Source organism: Haliotis cracherodii, unplaced genomic scaffold (genome assembly GCF_022045235.1).
Source record: "Haliotis cracherodii isolate W230 unplaced genomic scaffold, xgHalCrac1.p SCAF_24, whole genome shotgun sequence".
Taxonomy (NCBI): Eukaryota; Metazoa; Mollusca; class Gastropoda; order Lepetellida; family Haliotidae; genus Haliotis; species Haliotis cracherodii.
In genome coordinates this window covers 5,992,980-6,007,216 of record NW_027266280.1, presented here as the reverse complement: position 1 = coordinate 6,007,216, position 14,237 = coordinate 5,992,980, and the positions used below count along the sequence as shown (strand labels likewise).

Below are 14,237 nucleotides of genomic sequence, written 5' to 3'. Positions count from 1 at the left end.
AGCCCCGTTATAAGAACATGAAAAGATTTAGAAAATATCTGTTGACACTAAGTTAACGGTACACATGCTTTCCAAATCCTGCAATCGACCGAAATCTGCTCGGCAGTTTACAGACCGATTTCGTTACGCGATTTTGAATTGTACTATGCATAGACTCGTTAGTCCAGCCAATATATATATATAACTATATATAACTCCTTAATTCCAGCTTATTTCGGCAAGGTTGGAAACTGGACTGTTTTAGTCAGGTAACTCCCTTGCCTCGGGAAGATATTATAAACTAGGAATGTAAATTGACTGCGGAACGTGCACCCCACTACCTCAGAGTCGGACAACGGCATCCTCTGTGTGAGCTCCTGGCCACACGCCTGCATCGCCAGCCACGTCATCTGCACCTCCTCCAGCGACTTGTGCAGCACCGTGTCCGACAGACACTGGATCTCTTTCTCCGGGGATGCCACCAGCTCCAGTAGCACCGTCAGATCCCTGCAGATGCAAAAGATACATCTCTGATACTGATTATACCGTGCTGGGATGGTATCTGATTCTATTCTTCTGACATGTCTTCAGAGTACACAATGCTGCTTTATCATCCAAAGGATGCTTTTCTGTGATGCCATGTATTTGTGCTCTTCAGTGGTGATCGTCACTATATGGCTGAGATACTGCCGATGAGACGCTGAATATTACCTCACTCACTCACTCTTCTGCCATGTAATTGTGTGCGTCGGTGAAGCCATGTAATTATGCTCTTGTAGGGTGCCATGTAATTATGCTCATCTGTGATGCCATGTAATTGTGCTCTTGTATGATGCCATGTAATTAGGCTCTTCTTTGATGTCATCTGATTGAGCCTAGTGTGATGCCATAAAATTGTGCTCTTCTGTGATGCCATCTGATTGAGTCTACTGTTATGACTTCCGATTGAGCTATGCTTTTATTTCATCTTATATTTATTATTTCCCGGTGGGTACAATGCGTGAAGCCCATTTCTTGTGTCAACGCCGTGATATTGCTGGAATATTGCTAAAAGCGGCGTGAAACCATACTCACTCACCCACTCACTCATGCAACTAAACATGGCTAAATACACTCGGTATGACTCTCATGTCCACACATCACACAACTGTTCTTTTTAATCTCAACATGAATTTACGAAGAATGTAGCAGCGGGGTAGCCTTGTAGTAAAAGCTTTCGCTCTTCACTCCGAAAACCTGGGTTTCGATTCCCCACATGGAGCAATGTTTATAGCGCATGTCTGGTGTCTCCTTCCTTGATATTGCTTGTATATTGCTAAAGGCGGCGTAAAACCACACCCACTCACGCACTAGTGAAGTACCTACAGGATGGACTGGGAGAGCTTGGATATCCTATTTCCTATGGCGAATGTGTCAAGAATCCGTCGACTTTGCGGAGACAACAGAAACGCAGAGTCGGTACAGTCCTGAAAATGAAAAAAACCCACAATCTCATTAAAATCATATCTTAGTTCTCGCTACCGCTAAACAAAGATCTGTGGACATCCCATTACGGGTCACGTCAAAACGACCTTTCGTGAATTTTGACCGACCAATGAAATGACTGACAAGAAATCGACATTAGCCAATCAGGAGGCAGCTTTCTCGAACTTTACGACACTAGTTTCAAACTGGCGACTACGCTTCGAAACATATTTTGACGTATTCTCGATTAAAAAATTTAAAACTGTTAAAAACATTCTGGAATTTCTTATACACGGCATAGATTGTATGACTATAATCATAAAACCCGTAACTGTCGTTCGGAATACCCCGTGCAAAATATTTCGTGGTTGCATGATTAGAAAACACATTCCGACTGTCACTTTCATGATCTGTAAGCGACGCTCTGATTGGTTGGAGGAAAGGTCGTTCTGACGTGACCCTTAATGGGATGTCCTCAGATGTTTGTTTAGCGATAAATCCTGCTGAACGTGCGACGGCCTTTAAACCGAATAAAGACATAAGTACAATGTTACTTTTAGCAAATAAATATCTTGCCAGGCATATCAATTAACGCCTGACCCTATGACTGTGGAGACAGTCACTGTGCGTAATGGCTACATGACCAAACATATATTTTTTATTGACAGCCCGTTGTACAATTGGTATTTTCTGACAATTTTCGGCTGTATGTGGTTCTCATTTTAAAAAATAAATAAGGAAGACGTTTACAAATAATTATGCAATAAATGTATGATCTACCAGTTCCTTCATTAAAAGCGTATGGACATATTCCGGACAACAATGAACAACTAGGACATATTGTGGTCTGTCTCACCGTGTTGATCTTCACAGCGTGTTTGTGGTGGATGAGCGACACCTGGTGGTAGTCCTCCACGGAGAAACACGCACCTGACTGTACAAAGGAGGAGATACAGATACAGATACTGTACACAGAGAGAGAGAGAGAGAGGGGGGGGGAGAAAGGGAACGGGAGGTGGAGAAACTAAAATTCTCACATAACGAAAAACTAATTTTCACTATATGTCAAGCGTATACTTACATACTATGACACATCTGATTACCCCCATCACAAGTTGAGTAGTAAATATCTATCTATGTATTTATCTATATATAAAGAGGGAGAGAGAGGAGGGAGGATGTGATGGAGAGAGATAGTGAGAGGGGAAGGAAGGAGGTTGGGATTGAAAGAGAGACCGAGAGAGAGAAGGGGGGAGGCGGATGAGATGGAGAGAGGCGGATGAGATGGAGAGAGGTTGTGATGGAGAGAGAGGGGGAAGACGGATGAGATGGAGAGAGGTTGTGATGGAGAGAGAGGGGGAAGACGGATGAGATGGAGAGCGAGGGAGAGAGGTTGTGATGGATAGAGAGAGAGAGGGGCGGATGAGATGGAGAGAGAGGTTGTGCTAGAGAGCGAGAGAGAGGGGGAAGACGGATGAGATGGAGAGCGAGGGAGAGAGGTTGTGATGAAAAAAAGAGAGAGAGGTTGTGATGGAGAGCGAGAGAGAGGGGGAAGGCGGATGAGAGAGAGAGGTAGAGAGGAAGAGAGGTTGGGATGAAGAGAGAGAAAAGAGACAGTGAGAGGTTGTGATGAAGAGCGAGAGAGAGAGGAAGGTGGATGAGATGGAGAGATAGAGAGAGGAAGAGAGGATGGGATGGAGAGGGAGAGAGAGAGGGGGAAGGCGGATATGGGGAGAGAGAGAGGGAGAGAGGTTGTGATGGCGAGCGAGAGTGTGAGAGAGAGAGGGGAAGGCGGGTGAGATGGAGAGAGAGGGAGAGAGGTTGGAATGGAAAGAGAGAGAGAAAAGAGAGAGTGAGAAGTTGTGATGACGAGCGAGAGAGAGAGGAAGGTGGATTAGATGTAGAGATAGAGAGAAGGAGAGAGGATGGGGTGGAGAGGGAGAGAGAGGAACGAATAGTTCTACCTTCTGTTTAATATGTCATATGATTTACAAGGTTAGTTTTACATGAAGTACAGTAAGCCCATGTCATATGTTATCATTTCTCAATTATTCAATTATTCAATTATGCAATGACACACCAAATGGTTGCTACTTGACCAGTAATCAGCTGACCTGCATGTAGGAGATGGCAAGGCGCACGCGGCACTGACCGACAGGTTTTGTCCTGGCGCTGACCGGCCCCACCGGGAACACATTCATCCATCTGTCTACACTGTTTGTGGCAATGTCCTGCAAGATACAAGACACCAGTTTCTCATCTCGAAAATTCTAAGTTTTAGCGATAAACATAGCTGATTTATGATCTTTCCCCTCATCATTCAAAGATAAAATGTAAACTTTAACCAACACCTTTTTCTAGAAATCGTTCATCGCAAAATAGGACTAAGCGCCCACGAATAACGCCCCAAATAACCAATTATTATAGAGACAATTGTTACGATATAATAGCCGAACGGCGAACAAACAATATGGGGTATCATATTTCGAGTGACGGCCTACGTCATATGTGTTTATTACCGACCCGCAGACATCAACTAGAACGGGAATTGTTACCCATAACTTCAATCACAAGCTTGTCTGGTCCAGGCTCCAATATTTTACGCCGCCTTCATACAGCGGGAATATTACTGAGTGCGACTTTAAGCAATAAACAATCCATCAAACGGGAATGTAATATGTGGCACTGACCTTATTACTGAGTATTTGAACAGTTTACACTACGTATAATTAATTCTCCAGGAATTTAATTCAAAGAGTGCTCCCTGGTGGAAGGGGTGCAACACACATACCCGAACTGGGACAACTATTCGCCCGATGCATCCTGGGATATATTTCTCATGCTCAGATGAAGAAGCCAAGACGTTGCGGAAGAAGCTGAAACATAAATGTTAGATGACTGAGTGAGTTGGGTTTAACGCCGTGTTGAAACCCGAAGTGATGCAGGTCTTTGACGTTTATCACTTTGGAGAAATCCATGAGAAGGGGTATGGTGCTGTTAAACATAGAAACATGATCAGGGGAGTCTGAGATTCGAAACCGCGATCAAAAAATTTTGGCACGTCATAGTGATGCAACTCTGCACATTTATTTGTGGCGTCTTAGACGATTACTCCCCCACCCACCACTACAACCTCGCCCACACGTGCGTGCGTGTGTGTTATGTTTTTCGTTATGGTAGTACGTGAAAACCCAATGGTTAAAAGATATCCGGGGTTTAAATTAAAAGTATGAAAAGTATGAATGTCATCCAAACAAAAACAGGTTATCCCACCTCTTGAGAAAGTTACCGCCCTTGTCCGGGTGTTTGTTTTCCTGATGAGTCACTTCCGAGTCTTGATGAAAGAAACACACGTGGAGTTCATCCGTTAGGAGGTCCTCTATTTCCCTGGAAGAAGACAATTGGTATTTCCAGACCGAAGGTTCTCTATACCCTAAACATTAATGTTATCTTACATAAGGCGTGCTGTTGGTAGCCTAGTGGTTAAAGCGTTCGCTCATTGCGCCGAAGACTTGGGTTTGATTCCCCAAATAGGGTTATATGTGTCTCCGCCGTGATATTGCTGGACTGTTGCTGTAAGCGGCGTAACACCATACATACTCCATCCTTACCCAGAAATCGATTCTTGATATTTGGCTACAAGGACATCACTTCCATACTGACCACGTCCTATGCCAGACATTGATTCCTGGTATTTGAGCTACTAGGACATCACTTCCATACTGACCACGTTCTATCACAGACATTGGTTTCTCAAATATTTGGCTACTAGGACATAACTTTCTTAGACCACATCCTATCCCAGATATTGATTCCTGGTATTTGAGCTACTAGGACATCGCTTCCATACTGACCACGTCCTATGCCAGACACTGATTCCTGGTATTTCAGCTACTAGGACATCACTTCCATACTGACCACCTCCTATGCCAGACATTGATTCCTGGTATTTGAGCTACTAGGACATCACTTCCATACTGACCACGTTCTATGCCCGACACTGATTCCTGGTATTTGAGCTACTAGGACATCTCTTCCATACTGACCACATCCTATGCCAGACATTAATTCCTGGTATTTGAGCTACTAGGATATCACTTCCACACTGACCACGTTCTATCCCAGACAATAATTCCTGGTATTTGAGCTAATAGGACATCACTTCCATACTGACCACGTCCTATGCCAGACACTGATTCCTGGTATTTCAGCTACTAAGACATCACTTCCATACTGACCACGTCCTATGCCAGACATTGATTCCTGGTATTTGAGCTACTAGGACATCACTTCCATACTGACCACGTCCTATGCCAGACATTGATTCCTGGTATTTGAGCTACTAAGACATCACTTCCATACTGACCACGTCCTATGCCAGACACTGATTCCTGGTATTTCAGCTACTAGGACATCACTTCCATACTGACCACGTCCTATGCCAGACACTGATTCCTGGTATTTCAGCTACTAGGACATCACTTCCATACTGACCACCTCCTATGCCAGACATTGATTCCTGGTATTTGAGCTACTAGGACATCACTTCCATACTGACAACGTTCTATGCCAGACACTGATTCCTGGTATTTGAGCTACTAGGATATCACTTCCATACTGACCACATCCTATGCCAGACATTAATTCCTGGTATTTGAGCTACTAGGATATCACTTCCACACTGACCACGTTCTATCCCAGACAATAATTCCTGGTATTTGGGCTAATAGGACATCACTTCCATACTGACCACGTCCTATGCCAGACACTGATTCCTGGTATTTCAGCTACTAAGACATCACTTCCATACTGACCACATCCTATGCCAGACATTGATTCCTGGTATTTTGAGCTACTAGGACATCACTTCCATACTGACCACGTCCTATGCCAGACACTGATTCCTGGTATTTCAGCTACTAGGACATCACTTCCATACTGACCACATCCTATGCCAGACATTGATTCCTGGTATTTGAGCTACTAGGACATCACTTCCATACTGACCACGTCCTATGCCAGACACTGATTCCTGGTATTTGAGCTACTAGGACATCACTTCCATACTGACCACGTCCTATGCCAGACACTGATTCCTGGTATTTGAGCTACTAGGACATCACTTCCATACTGACCACGTCCTATGCCAGACACTGATTCCTGGTATTTCAGCTACTAGGACATCACTTCCATACTGACCACGTCCTATGCCAGACATTGATTCCTGGTATTTGAGCTACTAGGACATCACTTCCATACTGACCACGTCCTATGCCAGACATTGATTCCTGGTATTTGAGCTACTAGGACATCACTTCCATACTGACCACGATCTATGCCAGACATTGGTTTCTCAAATATTTGGCGACTAGGACATAACTTTCTTAGACCACATCCTATCCCAGACATTGATTCCTGATATTTGAGCTACTAGGACATCACTTCCATACTGACCACGTCCTATGCCAGACATTAATTCCTGGTATTTCAGCTACTAGGACATCACTTCCATACTGACCACGTCCTATGCCAGACATTGATTCCTGGTATTTGAGCTACTAAGACATCACTTCCATACTGACCACGTCCTATGCCAGACACTGATTCCTGGTATTTGAGCTACTAGGACATCACTTCCATACTGACCACGTCCTATGCCAGACACTGATTCCTGGTATTTGAGCTACTAGGACATAACTTTCTTAGACCACATCCTATGCCAGACATTGATTCCTGATATTTGAGCTACTAGGACATCACTTCCATACTGACCACGTCCTATGCCAGACACTGATTCCTGGTATTTGAGCTACTAAGACATCACTTCCATACTGACCACGTCCTATGCCAGACACATAATTTCCAACATTATTTTGCCTTTTAAGCCCATAGGAAACTGTTGCGGCAAATAATTGTGACAGGTTATTCTCTGGCATTGACGTTTTATATTTATATATATATGATCTGTTACTAAAAATCACAATCAGGACGACACTTGGTTCGAACCCATGCCTCTGTGGCACTCTTGGGCGTCCTAGACCAATAACCAACCAGTGTCCATGTAAATAGGTACTATGCAAATGGGTATGACAACACACAGGAATGGTGATCGTCAACACGGCTGACATATGCTTGCCATTGTGGTCTTAAAACTGAGGTTAGTGTTCCATAGAGTAGCAGATGATGATTGAAGGGAACTCACAAGTAGAACTCTTCATTCCACTTTGGCTGAGCGAATCCCCTCGCCGTCTGAGATCGAAGCACATCACTTCCGTAATCTTGTGAGCCAGATCGTGGTGGAAGGTGTCTGCGTGAAGGAAGTGGACTATTCCTCGGGGAGGAACGAGGGGAGACTTTTGGGGATGCTATTGGGGAATACCTGGTGTTCTTGGTAGGGTTCACAATGGTGAGGATACAGTAAGGGTTGCACTCGGACTGCACTGCAAGAGAATTAGCAGGATTAGTCTTACAGCAGCTGTGATCTCTCGTGACTTGTCTCATTGGTGCGCATAACATATGTCATGATACATCATTCTTGGAAGATGTTCGAGAATTTCCTCCCATTGAACCCACATGTATGTGTGTGTATGTGTGTGTGTGTGTGTGTGTGTGTGTGTGTGTGTGTGTGTGTGTGTGTGTGTGTGTGTGTGTGTGTGTGTGTGTGTGTGTGTGTGTGTGTGTGTCCCTGTATCCCCTGCTGGAGGTCCCTACTGTTCATGGACCCCGCATGTGTAAACTTCTCTTAATCCCCTACTGGAGGTCCTGTTCGTAGCCTCAGCCTGTGAAGGTTCTTTGATTCCTCTACTGGTCTTGTCCATGGAACAGACTTGTAGGTTTATATGAATCCCTTATCAGAGGTCGTGTTCATGGGACCCACATGTAGGATTGTATGAGTCCCCTACTAGACGTCGTGTTCATGGGACCCACATGTAGGTTTGTATGAGTCCCCTACTAGACGTCGTGTTCATGGGACTCAGACGTAGGTTTGTATGAGTCCCCTACTAGACGTCGTGTTCATGGGACCCACATGTAGGATTGTATGAGTCCCCTACTAGACGTCGTGTTCATGGGACCCACATGTAGGATTGTATGAGTCCCCTACTAGACGTCGTGTTCATGGGACCCACATGTAGGTTTGTATGAATCCCCTACTAGACGTCGTGTTCATGGGACCCACATGTAGGTTTGTATGAGTCCCCTACTAGACGTCGTGTTCATGTGACCCACATGTAGGATTGTATGAATCCCTACTAGACGTCGTGTTCATGGGACCCACATGTAGGTTTGTATGAGTCCCCTACTTGACGTCGTGTTCATGGGACCCACATGTAGGTTTGTATGAATCCCCTACTATAGGTCCTGTTCATGGGACCCACATGGGCAGTTTTGTCTGAATCCACGAAATAACTCACCTTTCGGCGGTTTGTCTGCACACTTGAGGTTTCGCGCTTCTATTACCGTTGCACATACTTGAATCTTTGTTGGCTGATAATGAAAACGGGAATTAAACACAAACACTAACACTGAGTACCAACACGCTCTCAAAAACTGAAAAAAATATAGTTTCTAGATGATGTAAATTTCCTCACCTTATTTTTTGCTTCTTCTCTGATAAAATACTCGTGATCGTCCTGGTCGATTGCAAACACCTGCACAGTGACACGGGGGAACAATAAAGGGCACATTCACACATTTAATGCATCATTCTGTTTGTTTCTTTGAGGGAGCATTACAAGTTTAAATTTGATTAAAATAATTAACTTAAATTTCTTAATTTATTTTTAACAGTTCAGCACATGGAAGATTTATTCATTGAGAACAAGAATCACATTTTTTTTCCACTGGTATTTTCGTAAATGGTGTATATTATTGACTGTCAAAAGAGGATCTATTCAAACTGAGATGTATTCTCAGTGAACATTTGCCAACTATACCGGCAAGTGCTATTGTTTGACCTATGCTCAGTGGTGTTTACAATACGGTGGAATGTGACCAGTATCCAGGTCAGACACCATGTATGTACATATTGACATAACATATATCTGCTGACGTGAGCTACCTGTCCCGTTTGACGTGACATCCCACTCGGATCTGATGTGACCTACCTCCCCGATCTGACGTGACCTACCTCCCCGATCTGATGGGACCTACCTCCCAGATCTGATGGGACCTACCACCCGGATCTGATGTGACCTACCTCCCAGATCTGATGTGACCTACCTCCCAGATCTGATGTGACCTACCTGCCCGATCTGATGTGACCTACCTCCCCGATCTGACGTGACCTACCACCCGGATCTGATGTGACCTAACTCCCCGATCTGATGGGACCTACCACCCGGATCTGATGTGACCTACCTCCCGGATCTGATGTGACCTACCTCCCCGATCTGCTGTGACCTACCTCCCCGATCTGATGTGATCTACCACACGGATCTGATGTGACCTACCTCCCCGATCTGATGTGATCTACCACACGGATCTGATGTGACCTACCTCACAGATCTGGTATAACCTACTTCCCCATCCTGACGTGACTTACTTCCCCAACCTGATGTGACCATTGCCCCTCCGTAGTGCTCCCTCTGTAGAGCCCCTCTGTAGAGCCCCTCTGTAGTGTCCCCTCTGTAGTGCCCCCTCCGTAGTTCCCTCTCTGTAGAGCCCCTCTGTAGTGCTCCTCTGTAGAGCCCCTCTGTAGTGCCCCCTCTTTAGTGCCCCCTCTGTAGTGGCCCTCTGTAGTGGCCCTCTGTAGTGCCCCTCTGTAGAGCCTCACCTGTCTGAGATGATCCACCAGGTCCCCGGGACGGAGCCCGATCTCCGAGTCAGGGGTGCCGAGTGGATGAAGGAGGCTGCGCAATAAACCCCGAAACAAAGCCTCGTTCTGGGGAAAAGAAAACAACCGCATTCCTATACGTGGTACTCTATATCTGTATAGCTTATGTTAACTGAACGTGTGACGTCATTATTAATAGCAGATCACCTGGTCATCAAACATGAAAACAACCACAGTAGTCTCGGCATTTACTATGTGCATATTACAACCCGGAAGTTTATAAAATATTTTAGCTGCGCGGGCACTGCAGTTAATTTCCGGTTTATTAACACTCATTATAACAACAGTGTAACAACGGTATAATCACGACATTAAATATCTGTAACATCAATGTTGCGATACTGTAACAAGACCGCGACAACAACGGTATAATTACGATGTTGCGCCAATACAACAATACTGTAACAATCCTGGAATAACACTGTAACAATGTAACTATGCTGTCACCACACTGAAAGGACAATGTAGCAACACTGTTCGTTTGTTTGTTTGTTTAACAACGGACTCAGCAATATTCCAGCTATATGACGGCGGTCTGTAAATAATCGAGTCTGGATCAAACAATCCAGTGATTAACATCATGAGCATCGATCCACGCAATTCGGATACGATGATTTTCATCAACCAAGTCAGCGAGCCTGACCACCCGATCCCGTTAGTCGCCTCTTTCGACAAGCATAATCACCTTTTACAACAAGCATGGGTTGCCGAAGACCAGTTATACCCCAGATCTTCACGGGTCTCCAACATTGAAAAAATACTGTCACAACGGTATAGGAACGATGTAACAGAACTGTAGCATCAGTGGAAGAATACTAAAATAAGACTGTAACAATGGTGTAGCAACGGTGCAGCAACAATGCAACAATACTGTAACAACGGTGAAACAACAATGCCACGATACTGTAACAACACTATAAGAATGGTGTAGGAACGACAAGGCAACAATGTAACAACGAAACAACAGTGTATTAATAATGTTATAATACTGTAACAACAATCTGTAATAACATTATAACAACACCGAAACAATAGTGTAGTAATAATACTGTAACAACGATCTGGTAACGACGTGAAACATTGTAATAATATTTTAACAACACTATATATAACAACGGCGAAGCAACAATGTAACAATACTGTAACGACACTGTGAAAACGTTATAACAAGACAGTAACAAAGAGGTACTTAAACCTGGGCAACGCTGTAAACCTTGATGATCAGTTTTGCCAAGTTTCATCTTTTTAATATGTCTCAAAGTATGTTTACAGTGTTTGGACAAATTAGGTTTCTCATATATTTATCCATGATGACGTTTCTTTTGCGGTTCAGTATATATATATACAATAACTGACATTACTGAAATATGAGTAAATTTGAGTAAATCAGTATATAAAATGGATTTACTCAAATTTCAGCAATGTCAGTGATTGATTTGATTTTAGTTTCAGAAAAACGGTAGTTTCGGGCAGAAAAAGTATGCAAGGCAATCACTCTAAAAATACACTAAATTACATTAAGAAGATATGTGTCTTATTTCAAAGATCAAAGAATGACCAAGGCTTTAACCGTTATATATAACGAAAAATGGAAATATCACATTTGCTTCAACCAATAATATCAGTCAACGAACTATATGACGTATTTAACCGACAAATAATGCTATGTGGACTTCAATCTGATTTATTTATCAGATCATTATAATAATAACAACATTGAAACGTGTATGTGTAAACATGTAGAGAATCACACTTTTTTTTATTAAAATGTAGAGATAAATGGGTATCTCCGGATCACAAGCAGAGATACCAGCACACTCAGTCTATTGACCGAACTACGTCACACAAAAACCCCGCTGGCGTCATTTACGTTAGATGATGTCATCTTTATGTAATGGCTACAATGCGTTGACGTGACACGTTGCTGTGGGCAGCTTCGCAGTCAAAGAAAACACAGGAACAATTGCCATGAGCTAGCAAATCAGCTCACAGTAAACGATATAATGTTCAGTGAGATTTACTGAAAATGATTGTACCGATATTTGTTTCTTTCATTTCTAGACATCATCAACCATACTTTTTTTTGCCCGGCAGTTTATATAGTGACGATCAAAGAGACGTAATAAAGTTAATACGAACTCAAGTAAATCTAAAGTAAAGGTTACGTATGTGTGTGTTACCACATGAGATCCAGTTACGTATATATGTGTCACTACATGTTACCCAGTAACCTATATGTGTTACTACACGAGATCCAGTAACGTATGTGTGTTACGACATGAGATCCAGTAAGATATATGTGTTACGATATGTAATCCAGTAACGTATGTGTGTGTTACTACATGCGACCCAGTAACCTATGTGTGTGTGTTACTAAATGAGATCCAGTAACGTATGTGTGTTACGACATGATATCCAGTAAGATATATGTGTTACGATATGAGATCCAGTAACGTAAGTGTGTGTAACTACATGCGACCCAGTAACCTATGTGTGTGTGTTACTAAATGAGATCCAGTAACGTATGTGTGTTACGACATGATATCCAGTAAGATATATGTGTTACGATATGAGACCCAGTAACGTATGTGTGTTACTACATGAGATCCAGTAACGTATGTGTGTGTTACTAAATGCGACCCAGTAACCTATGTGTGTGTGTGTTACTACATGAGATCCAGTAACGTATATGTGTAACGATATGAGATCCAGTAACGTATGTGTGTGTTACTACATGCGACCCAGTAACCTATGTGTGTGTGTGTTACTAAATGAGATCCAGTAACGTATATGTGTTACTACATGAGACCCAGTAACGTATGTGTGTGTTACTACATGCGACCCAGTAACCTATAGGTGTTACTACACGAGATCCAGTAACGTATGTGTGTGTTACTACATGCGACCCAGTAACCTATGTGTGTGTGTGTTACTACATGAGATCCAGTAAGATATATGTGTAACGATATGAGATCCAGTAACGTATGTGTGTGTTACTACATGCGACCCAGTAACCTATGTGTGTGTGTGTTACTAAATGAGATCCAGTAACCTATGTGTGTGTGTGTTACTACATGAGATCCAGTAAGATATATGTGTAACGATATGAGATCCAGTAACGTATGTCTGTGTTAATACATGCGACCCAGTAATCTATGTGTGTGTGTTACTAAATTAGATCCAGTAACGTATGTATGTTACTACATGAGACCCAGTAACGTATGTGTGTATGTTACTACATGAGATCGAGTAACGTATATGTGTTACTACATGAGATCCAGTAACGTATGTGTGTGTTACTACATGAGATCGAGTAACGTATATGTGTTACTACATGAGATCCAGTAACGAATGTGTGTTACAACATGAGATCCAGTAACGTATACATTGTGTGTCACTACATGTTTAGACACAGTGGCCGCGGCAATCAACTCGGCACATTTATGTTTTCTATGTTGAGAGTGAGTGAGTTTGGTTTTACTCCGCTTTTAGCAATATTTCAGCAATATTACGGCGGGGAACACCAGAAATAGGCTTCGGACATTGTACCCATGTCGGGAATCGAACCCGAATCTTCGGCATGACGAGCGAAAGCTTTAACCACTAGGCTTCACGACCGCCCCTCTATGTTAAGAACACATGTCCAAAAGAAGGTTTGACTTTCAAATGTAAATGATTTGACTGAAGTGAAAGTCAAATAGTTTGACTGTAGTGAAAGGTAAATGGCTTGACTGTATTAAACGTTCGATGGCTTGACTGTAGTGTAAGTTAAATGATTTGAAAGAACTGAAACGTAAATAGGTTGACTCTAGTGCAAGGCTAATGATTGCCTATAGTGAAAGGTAAATGGTTTGACTGAAGTGAAAGGTAAATGGTTTGACTGTAGTGAAGATAAATGGTTTGACTGTAGTGAAGGGTAAATAGTTTGACTGTAGCGAAAGGCAAATAGTTTGACTGTAGT

At 43.0% G+C, this 14,237-nt stretch overlaps 1 protein-coding gene across 4 annotated transcripts in view; it reads right to left on the bottom strand.

Moving 5' to 3' along the window:
• LOC139472254 (protein unc-13 homolog D-like) overlaps positions 1-14,237 on the bottom strand; it is a 65,699-nt gene that overhangs the window by 18,313 nt on the left and 33,149 nt on the right. For all 4 annotated transcript variants that reach the window (XM_071254645.1, XM_071254646.1, XM_071254644.1 and 1 more), the window contains exons 2-11: positions 10,217-10,324; positions 9,033-9,092; positions 8,856-8,928; positions 7,646-7,883; positions 4,717-4,830; positions 4,235-4,319; positions 3,558-3,674; positions 2,300-2,377; positions 1,345-1,445; positions 321-486 (exon numbers count right to left, since the gene is read on the bottom strand). In XM_071254645.1, the coding sequence (XP_071110746.1) occupies positions 321-486; positions 1,345-1,445; positions 2,300-2,377; positions 3,558-3,674; positions 4,235-4,319; positions 4,717-4,830; positions 7,646-7,883; positions 8,856-8,928; positions 9,033-9,092; positions 10,217-10,324 (1,140 nt within the window). The remainder of the gene's footprint in view (positions 1-320; positions 487-1,344; positions 1,446-2,299; positions 2,378-3,557; positions 3,675-4,234; positions 4,320-4,716; positions 4,831-7,645; positions 7,884-8,855; positions 8,929-9,032; positions 9,093-10,216; positions 10,325-14,237) is intronic.